This window comes from Halichoeres trimaculatus, unplaced genomic scaffold, assembly GCF_033239565.1.
Source record: "Halichoeres trimaculatus isolate MK-OKI-2021-1 unplaced genomic scaffold, fHalTri1.1 fHalTri1_scaffold_17, whole genome shotgun sequence".
Lineage (NCBI taxonomy): Eukaryota > Metazoa > Chordata > Actinopteri > Labriformes > Labridae > Halichoeres > Halichoeres trimaculatus.
The window spans coordinates 23,778,000-23,797,313 of NW_027437195.1; the positions used below are offsets into that span (position 1 = coordinate 23,778,000).

At 40.1% G+C, this 19,314-nt stretch overlaps 1 protein-coding gene across 7 annotated transcripts in view; it reads right to left on the minus strand.

Moving 5' to 3' along the window:
• Positions 1 to 8,069, minus strand: part of smoc1 (SPARC related modular calcium binding 1) — a 67,087-nt gene extending 59,018 nt beyond the window's left edge. For all 7 annotated transcript variants that reach the window (XM_074692876.1, XM_074692875.1, XM_074692871.1 and 4 more), the window contains exon 1: positions 7,719 to 8,069. In XM_074692876.1, coding sequence (XP_074548977.1) covers positions 7,719 to 7,808 — 90 coding nt within the window. In that variant the 5' untranslated portion in view covers positions 7,809 to 8,069. The remainder of the gene's footprint in view (positions 1 to 7,718) is intronic.
• Between the last annotated feature and the right edge of the window lie 11,245 nt (positions 8,070 to 19,314).

Here is a 19,314-nt window from a genome sequence, read left to right on the forward strand (position 1 = left end):
CAGAACTCATCCTTTCATTATCTGGAGGAGATTTCATGCAGCCTATCAGACAATTTTACAGAAAGTCTACTGAAATCCTGTGGTTGCACTTAAGGAAAGATACCTCCTCTGGGGACTCTGAACGCTGCTTTAAAAGGAGATTGGCAATTCACCAGATAGTGTTAAAATATTACACTGCCATAAGTTATGTCAGGATTATGGTTGTGCTCAAGGAAAACCAGGAAGTCATCAAAGGTCGTAAAAGTCTTCCTCTGAGAAGCATGAATGTTTGGGAAAAGACTGATAATGTCTGAATACGATTTTGTTCAGGGACATTTCACCAAAGACTGCAAAGTTTTCACCTTCTGGTGGCAATGGATCACCAAATCTTTAGACTTTATCCTCTGGGAATCAGGAATATCTTTGAATTTGATAGATGTTGGGATGTAATAGACTGTTAAAAGTGTGTTCAACAACACAGTCTTCTTGAAATTTTTCATTAGTAAGACCTAATGAACATGAGGTCCCATGTGATGTTCAGCTAACAGAGACCAAAGTCTGAAGACTTTATTCACTTAGGAACATAAATGTCTGTACATTCAACACCAATACTTCTAACAGATGTCAGGATGGACGAAAACCAATGACCAAAGTGGTGAAGATTGATCTTCAGAGGATCACACATATTGCAGCACTTTCTGTGAATGGCTGTTGAGAGTTGTTGGTCTAAACAAAGTAGTAAACTCACTGTCAGTGCCATCTTACTCATTAGTGTTAGCAGGTAATGAGTGTATAATCTATGGATGGACTGTCCATGGAAGTGCTGATACAAGAGGCGGGCTTTGAGCCTTCTCTCTACAGCTACAGGGTGGGTGGCACCCTGTCAGGTCAGCTGTGCCTCTGATTGGGCAAACTCAATATCTACTAAACAGCTAAGTCTATTCTACCTTGTACAGTGTGTGTCACTTTTTAAGTCGATTTTTCCCAAATTCTGTATTTAGAAAGTTCAATACTAAGAGTAGTGGACTCTTTAAAACTATAAAGGAGAGACAGGCTAAAGCTTTCAGGGTGTTTTGATGTTAACAAAGCTGTGCAACATTCCACTTTAGTGAGATCCAAATCAATAACCATAGAGTTACGAGGGTTTGTTTGAAGCTTTTTACACACATTTTGTGGTACTTATTTTGTACCAGGATAAAAACTGAAATATGTACTGTAATAAGCTCAGAGTGGCAGGTTGAACAGTTTTGGGTATTATTATTCTTCAAGCAAAGCAGCATTTCTTTCTTGAGATTTCTTCTTTAGCATAAACCTCGTTTTGAATCACCTCAAAATGGGTGTGGTCTGTATTTTAAGTGTAGTTCTTCAGGAATGAAAGCTATTCAACTATAATTGCATATTTGAAGCTTCAGAAAATACAAAAAATTGTCTCCTTCTCACTACTTTTTTATTTTAAATTGTATTTAATTTACCTATTTTTACTTTATTTATTCTCTTGACTTTCCGATGTCTGATTGTTGACGATGTTTAGTTTTGTCTAGTTCACCAGTTGTTTGTCGTGTCTATGTGATTTGTGTTGTGTTCAACTTTATTAATACAAAAAATCAATAAATATACAATGACAAAAAAATGAATTCAGTACAGTAAAGTACTTATTAAGTGTTGTACAGTCTAAAAAATATAGTCAAAATGACAATTTTTCGCTTATTGAGCTACCTTAAACTTTACGAACTTAAGCAACTTTCACTTTGTTGACCATATTTACAATCAGACAGTTGATGTAGATTGATAATTCATGGTCCCAAGAGTAAAACTATGGCTGCAGTTATTTTTGAACCAACTGCTTTGAATCATGATACTTTAATGATAAATTAAACATAACCACCGCATCAGCTTTTTCTGAACTGTGACACCATGTTATAAAGTCACAAACAGCCTGTCAAAAAAACATAGAACTCCTGCTTTACCTTGGTAGCTGTTAAAAATTTACCTCAGACATTCATAATCCCCAGAAGTATTAATGAGCTACCACTGTTGCCTCATCACTTGATCCACTGTGGAACCATAAATTCATGTCAACGGTTGTGGAGTAAGTTCAGGATTTCCGTAAAAATAACTCTGGTGAGTTTGTTTGTTCCCCTTGTTTTGAAACATCAGAGGCTCCAAGAACAGCAGCTGTATGTTTTTGCATCAATATTCATAATCACACTCCTTCATAACTAAGAAACCAAACCTCAACTTTCATCACCATCGACTGCTTCACAGGATTTTCCCCTTTCAGGGCCTAATCAGAAACTGCTGCTGAACAAAAAGTGGAGTTAATCTGTGAGGTTTGTATTTCATGACTTCTCCTCACAGAGGACGATGATGCCAAGCTATGACCTTATCACTCTGCCAGGAATGTTTTTCCCCATAAAGGCTAAATGGAGAGACGAGCACAGCACATCTGTGTGATCATTGTCAGCAGTTCTTCTTCTTTTACGCATCTTGGTGGTTTGATGGGATGGAAAGTCTGTATTCTTTTATCTCTCTTGCCTCATTTCTCATCAGTGCCACAAATGTGCTGTAGCTAACACGAGGTTAACTGGACAAACAGTAACCCAGAAAAGGGACAGAAAAGCTTTACTGTTAACATGCGAACATCCAACTTTAGAGGTAAAAGAAGCGCTTCTTTATCCAAAAGATTACAGTCATTCATTAAAACCTGACCTTTGATGACCTTTCCCTCTAATCAACAAACAAACTGCTAGTTTTAAACACAAAAACTGTACTGCATTACCTTATCTCATTGTCCTGGTGAGCTCTCATTTAAACAGCTGTCCGACACACTGAGAAACACATTCCCAACACATTGCAGGAATGGTTCGGATTCCTCAGAAGTCCAGTCCATTTGTTGCATTTCTTCATCATTGTTTTATTGTGCTTCAGTCACGCCTGCTGGCAGCAGAATGACAACAACACCTCTGAGCTGAAGCTTTTTATGATGCGACTGAACGTAGGAAGAAACCCAGAGCAGATTTGTAGAAATACTACATCAGCGGTCGACTGGATTCAGCGCCAAAAATATAAATATTTATATAAAAGCTATTTTTTAAACCTTGCTTGTCTGCATTTTAAGCCTCTGAGCTTCAATTTAACTCAGCAGGTGTGGATTTCTTCATTTTCTTCTTGTCTTAAATTTTGGAATATGCTGTGGTGAGACGTTGCTCTTTGCTCACATGAAATTCAACATCAGTGTAAATTTAAGCCATACTGAAAACAAAAACCATTGTACAGTTAAACTAAGTGTATTTTTTTATTCTTAAAGTAAAAAAAAAGTCCAGTTTCTGACCTCCATTCCTCCACACACTGTAAGTGTCATAAAGAGTCATTAGCAGACTGTCGAGCGATCGCACACCTGCACCCATACGTTACCCGCATCAACACGTGCAGACCACTCACACCTGCACTGGAGCTGTGATCGACCTCACACCAATAAAAACGGCTCTCCTGCTTTTGAACCGCGGCTCTGCTTTCCAAAGCTGGAGGTATGCAGTCTTGGCTGCTCTGTCGCTCAGGCCGGTCTGTTTATGTTTGTTTTCCAGTGACTTTATGAGTCTTTACTGGTGCCGTCATGGAAGTATGCAGGTCGACTGCTCATCACAGCCCACCTCTGGCACTAAACAGGCTGATTTGATGAAGGGGGATTAGGATATATGTGTAAGAGTGGATGTCATCCTTTTTTTTTTAATTCTTACTGATAGGGATGGGAACCTTTCACATTTGAAATGATACAGTACCGATTACTGGTACCAGGCAATTGGTATTGGTGCACAACGGTACCAACTTTTGGTACATTTTTAGGTTTATGTAGTAAAAAAATATCAATTTGTTTAATAATAAAATGTATTTTTTATATTTAACATATCTATTGTTTTCTATATAACCTTATAATGCTGTGTTCATTTCCAGCATGGAAAATTGCCTACTTTTCCACTCCCTCAGAGTCACAAGGATGCATTTAGGTACCTTAACATTTTGACAGAATATAGTCAGTACCTATAAAAGTACTCAATTTGATACCCATCCCTACTCACTGAGGAAACACAATTTAGATGTCACACTTGCCACCTGCATTGTTACGTATTACTCCTGATGCTACAGACCAAAAAACCTGCAAAATATTGAGTATAAGTGATCGCAGTATGCCTTAAGATTTGAACTTTAGCACTTCAAACAGGTGCTATGAGAAATGTGTTGTTTCACCACAGGGAGGAGCTTCACAGAAGTTAGCGATGGAAGAAAAATATAAAAAGTATATCACGATTTTTCTGTTTCACAATATCAAAATCGAGATTTTTGTCAAAAAATTGATTTTTTTTCCAAATTCTTCATTTCAGTCTTTAGCCGTGTTTCCACCAAGCAGTCCGATTTGGTTCAGTATGGTTTGGCACGGTTTGGTACAGTCAAGTCTGATCATGTTTGCGTTTCCACAGCAAAACTGTGCCCTCTCGTGGTAGACAGCGTGTGAGCTGGATGCCGAAAGCCGCAGCTGTTAAACTATAGCGTGATGCCTTAGCAGCGCGACACAGTGTACCCCGCTAATAAATCCAACAAAGAAGAAAAACGTGACAAACAAAGAGCATAGATGGAATACATGCAGCATTTCGCAATACAAAGAGCAATCAAGCTTTGTTTCAGAGAAGTCTGTGTTCCGCCAGGAGAAATGCAGCCGCTGTCACGGGGTAAGTGACGATTCCTTTGACCAATCATTGGTCTGCAGTGTTGTAACTCCACCTTCTGAGAGTGGATCGGTTTAGTCTGGCACCCATACGAAAGGGTCCCAAAAAGCGGGATGGCTTGTCTAGGTTATTTGGGGATCTGTGCCGGGATAAGTCAGTGGAAACACCACAAAATCTGCAGTGTACCAAGACGAACCGAACCGAACCGGTCTGCTTAGTAGAAACGCGGCTTTAGTTTATAAACTGGATTGGAAAAAAGTTACCACTTTTCTCCAGGGGGGGGTGAAATGTTTCTCTTTGACTCATGTGATGTGCATTTTATGGGAAAATATGGCTCTTGATATAGTCTGTAGACATTTTCATCATCATTTAACTTTTCACATGGTCTGGTGTTAAAAAGCGAACTAAAAATCACAAAAATTGTAATTATCAATTAAACGCAATATAAATTGAATCGGCAGCGCAAAAATCGTAACGGAATTGAATCACGAGAATAACATATCGTCCCATTCCCAGAAGATCATCCTCTCTGTTTTCAAACATCCATTCAACATTTAACTTTTGGCAAATCTAAGATTGATGGGAATCTCATCTATTTTGTGGAAAATTCTGGCACCTCCATCCAGAGATTTCATCCATAATATCCATCATGTTTGACGTTTCCTTACCCTAAAAGTGTGAAGTTTTGGAAGTTTAGGCCTGGATCTACGACCCTGAAGATTTCTGAATTAGAGGATTCAGACAACATCCCAAATCTGTTTTCTGAGCCTGAGTGCACAGGACCTCAGCCAATTTTTTATGACATGGAAATGTGCAAACATCTTCCTTAACCATCATCCCACATCTTTATAATCTGAGCTCCGATTCCTCCCTCAGGCCTGATCACACCGCTCACAGACATCAGAGTTCCTCTCTGAAGAATGAAGAGTGAGTGGTGAAGACATCTGACCTGCACCGGTGGGAACAATCATGAGGCAAAGAGTCTAAACTGTCTGAAGCTGTTTCGGTGTGTCCATACTTGTTTCACCAAGTTGCATGAAATGTTGGACTTTCTTGCATCATAGAGCCTCTAGGGAAATGAGAAGGCAGCATTGCTATGCACCGGCTTTTCACCCCTGATATCAACGTGGAAAGAGGGGGTGTGAGTTCTGGTATTACGGCAGCTGTGAGCAATGTAGAAACTATCTGCAGCAGAAGGCCGAGTGTGACTTTTCCTTTTTGGTGCCTGATCAGAGCAGCAGGAGGAGGAGGAGGAGGAGGAGGAGGTTTCGTTTTAGAGAGATTAAAATGATAGAGATGCTGCGAGTGTTCATCAAACTTCAGCCAAGTTTTCTGCATTTTTTGCCAACTCTGCTGAAAAGCTTTTGTCCAAAAACTTTCAACTTTGAAGCAGCCTTGTTTTCAAGCCCGACATCAGCCTGTGTTTGGAGTTAGTCCAGTGTGGTTTTGAGGCTTTCCTAAGGCCGAGGGTGATAGAGTTTCTCAGCCTGCAGAGGAGCATGAAATCCTTTAACTAAAGCTTCAACAGGAAGAAAGAAGAGCAGCAGTTTCACCGCAGCAAAAAGAATCACCTCTCTTCCGATCTCCTAAACCTTGTAGCACTTCTTGAGTTATCCTATGTGGCTAACCACAAATCTGCCGCAAACTTAACACAACAAACATCAGAGCCACCATACACTTCCCTGTGAAACTTTCTTTTTTTTGGAAAAGAACAATTACAAGCAGAATAACAAAGAAGAGATTACGCAAAGTCAGAATTCACTATGACCCATCTTGTGCGAGAGTGGGGGATTCAAAGATGTTGTGAAATAGTTCCAGTGTGTGAGTGAGTGTAACATATTCACCCTCCTTCCTCTCCCTCCAGTCATCCTCCCCTCCTCTGACCACAAATATTACACAGCATCTGTGAAACAATGCTGCTCCCCATCACTTACTCCCCGCCTGGACACACAGTGCCAGGGGTGTTTGTGAGACATATTCAACAAGAGGGGGAACAAATAGAGCAGTGTGTGTGTGTGAAGAGGAGATGACAGTGAGTGAGGAGAGGATGGTGGAGCAGATGCAGGTTAAACTCCGGTCAGTGAAGGAAATAACTCTCATCTTTGTTCCATGATTGACAAACTGCCAGGAATCATTAATTTAAGTCAGGATTTATCCCTTTAAATAAAAAAGCACTGATGAACCTGTTGGTGCATTTTTTGAGAGAAAGGAAATTTTCTTTTAACATCTTCTACTTCATCCTGTTGCAGTAAATTCAACATCAGAAAAGGAGATTTAAGGACAGCCTGTTGGCCTTTTGGAAACAGTGCGCCACATTTTTCACCATTTTCTTGCAAATAATGGACAAAACAGCGACTCAGTTAACCCAGACATTAAATTATAAATGCATCAGCACTTTATTTTTACATTTATTGACGAATAATCGCTATTTGCAGCTCCAGCTTTAAAAGCCAGTGTTTAAAATACAGCATTAGGCAACCATAATGTCTTTTCTGGGGGAGTAAAAACAGCTGATGACTGAAAAAAAAAATAACCACAGGACTTCTTCAATAAAAATGAGGGCTCGGGAAGTCCTGGGAAGTCATTTGGTTTCACTTTGTGGTTGAATTAAAAGCAACACAATGCTCCAATCATTTCAAACTGTGTTAGAAATAACACCAGAAGCAGGAGATGTTCGTTGCCTGATTCAGTTAAAAGTGATGTATTGATAAGTCAGCCTAATTTATTTATATCTCATCTTGACTTTGACTCCTCGAGTTACATTTTGGAAAGTCTTTAAATTTTAGAAGTTGTTGATTTTCAGACATAATTTGTCACAAATAAATTTAAGTTATATTAATGTCACATTTACCACATGTTTCTGTGATTCTGAAGGCCTAGAGTAAAGATTTTAGAGTTTATTGTATTTACAGGCATCCGTAGGCCGCATACGTTACGCATTTGGCACGTTACTTCCCTTCGTCCTGTCGCTATAATTCAAAGTATCATGAGCCAGCAGACGAACAGGTATGCACTCACCCGTGAGCCAGGCTTCTGTGCGGTGACTTGCGGCAGGTAAGGCGCCAAAAAGTGAGAAAAGGTGAAGATTAGAAAACTTGACAATAACATAATTGATGATCGGTGCGCGCGGCAGGGGCACGGAGCGGCAGGTAGGGTCTGTGAGTCCGTCAGTCACTGATGATCAACAGGTCCAAGAAGAACACGCTCCACAAGCCTTCACACTACTTTCCTGTCAGCGTTTTTTTTTTTCCTCTGTCTACTTCTCCGGTAACTATTCACATAGTGCCTCGCGAGGGATGAGCGATCATGACGCGGCGGTGACCATGGTGACTCGGTTTTATCCACTGCGGGAGGATCAGCTGTTCATCTCGGCTGCCACAGGTTGAATCGCGCACGTATCCATTGTAACTTCATTTAAAAGCAGAGGAGGGGAGAAGCAGCATTGACGGACAATCCGAGCGTCCAATGGGATCAAAGGAGGGCGTCAAAGCCACGCCCCCTCCTGCCTTATCCCTCCAGGAGCGAGGAGAGGTCTGCTGTGGTCAGTCAGAGGACAGGAGCAGGAGAGTCAGCAGCTGCAGGGACACTCAGTGTATTATCAGCACTCTTTATGAAGACGCACAATGGCCGAGCGATTGTGAAGTCAAATTTGAGGTTCTCGTCCCCTTTCAGAGACACACAGAGCTCTTAAAGAGGCCAGGATCCTGCTGCCGTGACATTTAGCCCGTGTACTTGGCTCACAATGGAGAACATCTATTGAGGAAAGTCAATAGCTGTCAGGAGCACTGCAGGGGGGCGCCAGTGTGCGTGTGTGCATGTGTGTGAATGTGTGTGTGAGTAGAGCATTTTGAGGAGTCAGTGGTTGATTGGGCAACAACATGTGTGCCACTGAAGGCCTTTTATTACAGCTTTTTAAGAGAAAACTTTTGTTTTTCTGGAGGGTTCGTCTTCAGTGGTTGAAAAAGCACTGACATAAACACACAAATCAGTAAACTTCAACATGAGGGTTTTTTATTTATTTTTATTTTTTTAAAAGATGATGTTTCACAATAGGAATATTAACAGTGTTTGGAGAGGTATGGCAAGGTGTTTTTTAGAGCAACATCTATGCATAGAGCAATCCAATGTCATTTAAAGAATCAAATACATAAAAATGTTAAAAAATGAACACCATGAAAAAAAAGACAGAAAAATGACCGGCCAAATATTAAATCAATTTGATTTTTTAAAATACACCAAATGTGGGGAATTATATCCTTCATTATGGTGATATTAATATTATCTAAATAATACACACATGTCGATGGTGTCAATACTTTTTCAAGCAGTTTTTCCCTTTTTTTCAATTAAATAATTATTTGCAAATTAATTAAATATTTAATGTTGAAATGATATCTTAGATAAATTTCACTGTTATTATTATATATCTTATATTATATTATTATTAACATTCATTCCCAACTATTGGAACAGATTAAGACTAAAACTCAAGTAGATTTTTAATTTAAAAGGAAAAAAAAGTTTTTCTAATATGATGACCTAAAAAAAAAAACTCAAAACAAATCTGTTGAAATTTGAATTTTAGTCATTCTTAACTGATTTTTCTAAGAAGTGGGATGTAATGAAGTTAGTTAATTAAATACTAAACTAATAAATTTAAAAAAAAACACAAAGGTCTGCTCGATTCTACCTTCTACCATGATTTAACACTTCATCAGATTAGGAATTAATATATATTTCCAAAAGATAAGGATATGAGTAAATAATATCTGATGGAAAATTACATCAAGTAACTTAATCAAAATTTCAAAGATTAAAACTGTCACAAAAAAAAGTACCATCGTCAAAAGATACTTTTGATGCTAAGTTAAGTAGCATTTTAAATTTACTTAGCAACATATTTATTGTTAGTCTCTAACTGATACCTGTTTATAGAAGTGTATGACCTCCGTACTTCTCGCTCTTATCTTTCTGAATTTTTACCCAGTCTGAAAGAAAAACTCCCTTAACAGTCTCTGAAAACACGTCTGCTCGCTTCGAACTCTTAAACTCCATCACCCACACTCTCTATCTGCTCTTTTTCTCATTCTCCATCTTTCCCCCTTTCAGGCACTTTGTGTGGCTCATTGAGAGCAAGTTAGAAAGGAAGGTGAAGGGACCAAAGGAGTGAGTGAAGCCCAGTGTTGAGTGCAGGTGTCCAGCCTCAGAAACTGGTCTTTTTAAGAGCTGAAAAGGGCCATCCGGTCACCCTTTGCTAGAATGGCTAACCCCTACGCCCCCCACTTCCCCACCCTATATCCCCTTTCCTCTCAGGCTTTGTCCCTATAGATATTTTTTAATTGTTGGAAATGACAGTTGAGCGTTTTTCTGAGTGCCTCAGTGAAGAGCCTTGTAATTAGAGCTATTGAGCTGCTGGAATTGGCACAATTAGGGTCAGCTTTAATGATTTCTGTGTGCACCGGGCGCTTATTTTCACAGAAAGGACAGAGAGAATTCATGAAGAGGGTCAGGCCAAATGCAAGAGAGGGAAAAGAAAGGGGCAAACTGAGGCCTAAATGAACTCGAGACGATCTGGATCTTGTTTGTTGGACCACCAGAGAGACTTGGTGTTGTATCATTATCAGAGCTGAGAGAGGTGGATGTGCCTCACTCCACTGCTCTGGGGCAACACCTCCCCTTCTCTGCTGAGTGCCAGCTCTCAGGGAACGAAAGTACCAACATAGAAATTCTTTTTTTTACAGTACAAGGGCAGAGTGTTCAGGTTACCACCCACAGTTTAACTGGAATATTTGTTGTTGCTTCAAAACAGGCTCACTGTAATTATCAGTTACATTCATCTTGCATCATTGCATCTCTTTACTAACATCAAAACACAACCTGAACTGATCAGACAATAACATGTAGAAAATGATTTCTTGAAAGAAGATGTTTCAGTGTCAAAAATACAGTTACCAAAGTGACCACTAGAGGCTTGCCCCAAATGCAAGTCTTTCCCATTAGCCACTTTGTTAAAATGCCATTGTTGACACCTGACTATGAAAGGCTGATTAATTGATGAGATCTGTTACACATAAATTATATGGAGGGATTTTTTGTCGTTCTATTTATGGCTTTTATCCAGACCTCTCAGGACAGTCGCCAAAGCAAGCACAGGGTGAAAGTGAGGAGTGATATGCAGGGAAGACACCACAGTTTGGACTCAAGCTCGCATGGTTAACTGCTATGCCCCAAGTATGTATTTCATGCAAATAACGAGGGATGCACCGATCCTACTTTTCTGGTTCTGATACCGATACCTGAGCTTTGGTATCGACCAATACTGATCCAATACCAGTGTTTAATAATAACCTGCTTGCCCTACTGTGGGATAAGACTGGGAATGTTTTGGGTAAAAGGCAAAAAATGAGTTAATGGAATTACTGAAGTTAATATTTATTTAAACTCTGAAATATTTGAATGTTTACAATCAAAACAATCCTTCAGAATGTACACAAGTTCTTTCCAAATGTAAACTTTCATACCCTGCTGACAAAAAGCCATAGAGCAGTTTGCCTAAATCGGCACCATGGATTCTCTTTCTATTGATACTGATCGAGCCTTAAAGGGCACTGATAAGCGATACCACGGATCGGTATTGGTACACCCCTACAAGTAACAGAAAACTATATATGTTTATAACTTTTTTAATCTCCAAAAACACTAAAGTTGTATTCCCAAATTGTACAGTTGGGGGATATATGAAAACACCAGGAACAATCAAGAGTAGAATCATACTGGATGCAGCAGCAGCACCTGAAGCAGTCTTGTAGTCGAGTCATTATAGCTTGAGTCCAATTTGAGTCTATTCCAGTCCAGGTCAAGTCCCCAGTGCCGTAGCCCAAGTCCTAGAAAAGTCCCCAGAGCAGAACACAGGAAACTCACCAAGTGGAAGTTTAAGTGTTGAGTTCAGGATAAGAAATTCTGCTGCTTGACTCCAGATTATTGTCCTGGACCGACTGTGTCAGACAATTTCGATGTGCATTAAACATTCAGTGAATTCACATTAGCAACTGTTGATCTGAATTCTATTTATCTCAATTGCATCGACTTAAGTATAATGCACACAATAATTGCATAATTATGTCACACTTCACTCAATTCATGCAAAATGCACCTGCAGTCAGAATCTATTCGTGTAATGTTATTAAATGTTATTTTTCCCATCCCCTCTTCTTTTTTTTCTTTCTTTTTTTTTACTTAGGGAACTTGTTGATCTGGATTTGCCGGCTTCAGCAGTAAAATCTTTAAATGCAGACTGCACAACTTGTCTCGCCCCATTTGTAATCCTCCTACACACTATCACCGCAGGAGACGGCACATGAACATGCCAGTCGTAGCCTGCAAACTGGTTTCTTATGAGGAGCTTTTATCAAAAGAAGTAATACATAATAATTAATTAAGTATTCACTGATTAATGAGTCTAAATCTGAGTCATCAGCATGAGAGTTTGAGTTGAGTCATGAGTCCTACATATCCAGACTTGAGTCTGAGTCCTGGACTTGAGAACTTCAACACTGAGCTTTCCTTCAGAGGGCTTTGTCTTAATTACTCACTGTTTGTACATTTTAGAGCCTGAACTTTTATTTGACCACTCTTTCTACTTAAACCATTCTTTTTTAATCCAGGTGTCTTTACATCCACCCGTACAAAGCCTGCGTGCACCCAGCCACCTCTGCCAGGCGGTCCACTTGTCCCGGTGTGTGAGAGGAGAGATGCAGCTGGAGGTGAGGATGAGGAGCAGAGAGGGGGAACAGGAGTGTCTCTCTTGGAATGTTAACGAGATCAGTTTATATCTGTTCTTCCCTCTCGCTTCAACCCTCCACCCCGAACAAAAGAGAAAAAGTTTTCTGGGGGTGTAAAGCTGTTGTAGGGAAAGCATGGCTCGACACTTTAATTCTGTTGTCATTTGGCCGAGCATGAAAGGAAACCTCTGACAACAAAAACAAAAAAGGGAATGAATGGGCACGCTGAAAAGAAATGTATTTCCCAATTACTGCAGCGGCCTTTCCAAAGACGCCCCCAGCCGCTGTCCCCCCTGCCGGCTTACATACGGCTGAAAATTAGCAGGTGTCTGTAGACTGAGAAACAGACGGAGCGGGATGGAGGCCACCCAGAGATCTGACGGCCGGAGGGGAGGAGGATTTAGCACAGATGTTCAACCATGATGCCACATGTAGGGATAAAAGTTGAATTTAGACACACACAGAGTTCACATGTGGTATGCTGAATGTTGTGGGTAGAAAGATGTGAGTGGTCTCATTATTTCTACATTTATTAGCTGTAAATGAACCACATTCTTTTTGAATTATAAGCCCCTGTTATTTTTTCTAGTTTTTGAGGATTTTTTGTTTAAAATTCTTCCCCTAAAAAATTACTGCATTATATGATAGGAATACAATACCATACACTGTGATACAATATGATACAATGCAATACAAAACCATAAAATGCAATATAATCCAATAGAATAGAAAAACAAGAAAAACAAATTAAGAAAGTGTATAGAAAGTGCAGAAAGGTCCATAAGAAAATAGATGATGACAGCTTGTCCATCATTCTCCAGTCAGTCAGCCTCCACCTCCACAGGGTCCAGGACTGAGCTTCTTCAGCAGTCTGTTCAGTCTCTGTCTCCTGGATCCTGTCTGCTCACAGCAGGTGAAGCTCCTCCAACGTGGTGTTGGTGTCTGGTGTTAGCTCCATTAGCCATGTCTGTGAATAGCATGATGCTACTCTGCCTTCTGGTATTCCCTCTGTTGCTGGGTTAGCACAGCTAGCTCGTCCATTTTATTGGAGATTGGAGATTTATCATACATTCCCAATAACGATGGATGGAAGGATGGGTCGATTTTGTCACTTCTTAGCCCACACCTGAGAACCAGTATGCAATCCTCACCTCCTTCTCCTCACCTTGTGGGAAACATCAGGCCTTACACCAGTTAGCATTAACATGCAACAGGCTGCTAACAGCTGATTTCACATGTAAACAATGGGTCCATGGTTACATGTAGGATCTCCAGACAAACACAGGAGAAAAAGTAGTAAAAATATCACTGCAGACAAAACCAGTTTGGTGTCCACGACCAACAAATGAGCCATACAAGTAATGATCTGCTACAAATGCAAAGATGACCACAAAGAAACAGGAGAGAAAGAGAGAGCTGCCACAACAGGCAACTTTTCCAAACCTTATTGTGCCCCTTGGAATCGTTACAGTATGAAAGCGATACATTGCTTGCGATATAATACATTATGATAGGTTAGGATAAGATAAAGTAGGATATAGTAGGATGCAATATGACTGGGGTGGATGCTGTGCGATTCATTACTGTAGGATTCACTGCGATACAGTTTGATAAGACACAGTTGATGGGATGCTCGCAGGCTTTTACAAACTGTCCCACGTCACACAGGCTGTTCTCTGGAAGTAAAGTACAAAATAAAAGGTACGTGAAGGTTTTTCGTCCAGGAACTAGGACGTTAAACTTGGCCCACTAACCAGACTATCGTCAGGGGTTTGTGATTCCTTATCACTGAAAGACAGTTATATTCACCATATGTGAATATAACTCCTCCATAAATGGTCAGATTTCTTTGCAAAACAATACAAGACAAGATCACCATAATTTCTGACAGATGTAAAAGTATGATCCAGATCCTGGCAATATTCTAGATACTAAGGTCTGGAATATGAAATATCAACTTGGTCATCATAATTTTCAACATTGTCAGGTAACAAATTATCGTACAAACCTGCAACTAACACCAAATTGTAGCAGACAGTCTGCTGAAAGGGAGTATAACATTAAAGTAGGACACAATATGCTTGACGGAGGTCTGTGCTCTGAGTGCTTTTCTAGTTTTTGATAAGTCCAAAGTGAGAGTTAGATGCAGATTTTAAACCTCAAAGAAGTGTGCTTCAATACATCTTAGTGAACATCTTCCTCTGCTGGAGTTCTCCTTAAGTAGTCTGACTTCATCTTTGCTGTGAAGAGTTTACATTTTGCAAACACATCCAAACACAATTAGAGCTCTGACTGAGAGACAGACAGGGGGACGGGGGCTGGGTGGTGTGCTGAACGGAAAAATCAGAGGTCAGAAACAAAAGCTCGCTCCTTTTTAAGTCTCATATGGATTTCATTTCTTAAATTCCTCATATTTTACATGAACTGGCTGCGATTTTCACTAGCTCCTGAAACGAGGAGCTGTGTACAGCCGACAGTTCTGGACAGCAGCAACCTGGCCTCTTATTACCCTCTTCAAACACACACTCTCACATAAACACACACACACACACACACACAAAGGCTGGTGGAGGAGCATGGCTAGAGACGAACACACACAGCAACAAATAAATAAGCCCACAAAGGAGAATTATCGGTGACATTAATCAGAGATGTGAGGGATTTTTACGCAGTGAGAGAATGAAAGAGAAAGTGGACACAGAGGGTGTGAAAAGGGCTATTGAGTCTGGACCGGGGTGTCCCGCACCTGCGCTGTCTATTCACCCCACTGTTTACACACTGTCATCCACAATTAATACCTCATGGGGACGGGGCTGCCTGCCCTCCACAGGGCCCCCGGACCCATCCAGAGCCCTTATGGATGCCTAATTGAGCATACCGCTCTGCTGATTGAATTAACAGCTCCGTCTCTGGGACCTTTTCCCCTTCCAGTGAGGAGGGGGACTATTCCTCACCCACATGGGACCCCTGTACGTCCCACAGAAGGCAGAGAGAGGAGGGGAAGAGGAGGAGAGGAGGAGGGAGGAGGGAGTTAGTGGCTGGAGAAAGCAAAGGGTCAGGAGGGGGAGTTGTTGAAACTGTCCAGAAAACGTGTCCCTTTCTGTTGGCAAAGCAAGGCTGGAAATGTGAACTGGGGGCAACCAAAGGTCTCAGTCTTCACAGGACCAGTGAGCTCCAGCAGGGCAGCACAGAGCGAGGGAACACACACACACACACACACACACACACACACACACACACACACACACACATACACACACACACACACACACACACACACACACACACACACACACACACACACACACAGCATCAGTAGAGCAACTTTCTCACAATCTCACACTTTTTGTTTTACGTCTGTTTCATTATTCTATTTGCAGAGTAAAGACGCGCTGATCAAGGAAATTTCCTGGATAGAACTTACCCTCAGTTACTTCATATCAACTTCATGCTTGTGTAACGTCACTCTTATCATCAGCGCTCAGAGCTTCATCTGATCGTACTTAAACATTTGTCTTCGTACTGGTGAAAACCAAAGCCTCTCAAGGAAAGCAGAAATCATCTTTGATTCAGCGCCTCATTTTCAAATTTTGCAGATTTCCGTGAAAAAGAGTAAAAATAGAGTTTGGGAAATATGTCTGCAGAGAGTGCTGAGTCATGCAACCAGAAGTGAATCAGCTCTGTTGAAAACATCTAAATCAGTCGACTTGTGATTGTGTTTCACTATTTTACTCTTGACTTTTTCAACAGCAAATACTCAAAATGAGAGAATTTGACATTAAACCTGAGCGGGATGAAATTATGATATAATATCTTTGACTACAGGTGGCGCCAAATTCACCATAAACCACAGGTTCCCCACAGCAGCTTTAAAGGAACAGTGCGTATAAATGGGGATATTTAATGATGTCTAGCAGTCAGATCTTAGACTGAAACGCTCCCCTTCTCCTCCCTCCTTCTCCTCCCCCCTTCTCCTCAGTAAATCTATGGTAGCCAAGTAGGACAAAAAGCTCATGTAATGAATCATCAAGTTGTCAAGTTTTACCCGCAAAAAATCTTCTATAAGTACAAATTATTTTGCACAAAAATAACAGTTGCTTTCTTCTTCCTCACTTCCGGACAGTACAAATAGTGTGGCAGTGGACTAAATATAAAATTATGAATATGTTTTTTTTTCTGTGCCAATACTGAAAAATGGTACAGCTAAAAAAAAGTTTTTAAAAGTTATCAAAACAATTTTACATTAGGGTGATTGTTAACTAATTCAAAAATACCAATGACCTTAATTACTATCTGTTTTTCCAAGTCTGATTTTCTAAATGAATAAAAATAATGAAATAAAACTCCTTAACTCAGAAAATTAAAGCAATGTGAAAATAGCTCCCCCTTTTAAAAGTAAGGGTTGGTGGCCTTAAAACTCTTTAATTTCACCAGTTCTAACTTTTAACAGTAATTTTTATCAGATTTACGTTTCCTTTTTAAAAATAAAAAGTCAAATATTGTTTTCCTCTTTTTCTGAGTTATTGTTTTTTGCCATCTGTAGACAGGACTCCACTTCTACATCAGTCTTGAAGGGCCCTCTTATTTAGGGCCCTCAGCAGCAGCCGGGCCCCGCAGTGGTCTCCATGACTGCACAGAGCCGCTCACCTCTCGATGAACCCCTCAGTCCAGCTTTAGTGGTGGGGAGCATGCCCTACAGTACCAAAAACAAAAACAGAAATTCTGCTGAGCATACCCCCGCACCAGTGAACTGTGCAGCCACCACGCAGTGCCCCGTTCCCCTTTAGCCCCCCTCCAGACCTCCATGGCCCCGGTTAACAAGCCAGCCAGCACGTTCCCTGTTGTCACTTGTTACCCGCTGTCCTCCTGATACGGCTGACGGGCGGGGCCAATTAAACTCGCACTGTTCCCCACACCAGGTCAGGAGTTTAGTAGGTCATCCTCACTGCAATTCTCACCCCGAGTTATCTAATCCTGGTTCAGCATCCCTGACTGGACTCAACCAGAACAGTACAAGTTTCAAGGTCTTCAGGACTAGACTGGTCTACCCTCGGGAAACTACACCATTCCTTCAACTAGTATTTTCGAGACTGGTCTGCTTTGATAGAGTGACCTTGAAGCATCACCAATTCATCCTGAAAAAGAGTCTTTAAAATCAGGCCAGTCCATTCTGAAAAGAGCCTCAAACCAGATCAGTACAAAAACTGTCCTAAAATATGGACCACTGGGTCTTAAACAGTGACCTAAAGCCAGACCAGTCCAACTTGACAAAGTCTATGAAGCAGCACCAGTTTGGCCTCAAAACTGTGTACCAAACCCTGACCACGTGATCAAAAGACACAACAGATCAGTGTGTTGATAAAAAAAAAGTGTCTCTTATTAAGTAAATTACATATATTAACACAGTCACTGCATATGTTTAGTCAAAAGGTGGGTTATATTTCACCTACAAAAACCTGTTGCAATTTTCCTCCATGAATCTAAATCTATTATATGAAAGCGCCCTCTGCTGGATGTTTGCAGCAATTACAGTCTGTTTGCTATCACTCAGAGGCAGTGGCAGATGGTACTGTAACATGCTGTGATATGATCCTGACAGGGGACGGTCTGCACAGATTATGTCATCCAAAATTTTAACCATCCACTCTTACATATGGTGGCCCTGAAGTGCAAAACATGTAAAAAAAAAAAAAAAAAAAAAAAAACAGAAAGAAAGAAAATGGATAATATATAATATATTATATATATAATGTATAATATATAAAATATTTTGTATCACTTGTAGCATTCATGATTAAAAAAATCTACGCATGAATGCAGCATTTTTGTCTTGTTAAAGACACTGACAGTTATGTTTGTCCAATCAGCAACTATCCTTGTCTTTTGTTTGTTTGTTTTGTTTTTGTTTGTTTTGTGTGTGTGTGTGTGTGTGGTTTGTGTTTTTGTTTTGTTTTGTTTATTTTTGGCTCTTCTTTGCTTGTTTGTGGTATATTTTTTTTAAGTTTGTGCTTTCTGTTTTTAATGGTGCTGCTCTTTCTTTTGGTTCTGGTGATTTCTCTTCTGTAATGCCCTGTTTAGGGGCATTTTGTGTTTACATCCTTTGTCGTTGTTGTTTGTTGTTTTTGTTGTTTTTCCTTAAAAAATTTCTCTTCTATATTTGCATTTACTCTTTTTTCTTGCTTTATCTCTTCTGTGTTTACGTTTTTCCATTTCATCCTTTCTCGTTGTTGTGTTTGCCATTTTATGTTTGTGTTCTCTTTTTTATTTTAGTGTTTCCTTTTTTGGTGTGTCTTTTATGTTTTTTTTTTTTCATTTTCTCTTACGTTGTCATGTTGTCTTTTTTTTCCTTTAGGTATGTTTTGCATTCTGGGAAACCGTATTTGTATATTGTAATTGATATTTCTGTGTTTGTTTGTTTTCTTTTTTGTTTTATATTGTTTTATTTTGTTTTGGGTTTTTTTTTTCGTCTTTTTTCAGTTTTATTATTATTATTGTTTTGGGGGGGGTTTTTTGTTTTTTTTTTTTTTGGGGGGGGGGGGGGGGGGGGATTTGCTTGCTTGTTTTATTTTTTTTTATTTTTTATTTTTTTCTTGTTTTAATAATGTCCTACTGCTTATTCAGTCAAGGATGTTGTGTTAAAGGCTCTTCCGTCTACAGAGGAATATATTAATGCTCTAAATAACGCTTTATGGGGACTTAGCTCCAGGCTAATGACAAACAGACATCAGCTCAGTGTTTTCTTCCTGGTTAAAAGAGACTGATAGACTGTGGTTAAAAGCCAGTGCAGGCGCTTGGTTAATTGCACCGCGCAGCCAGTATTTATAGCATATTTG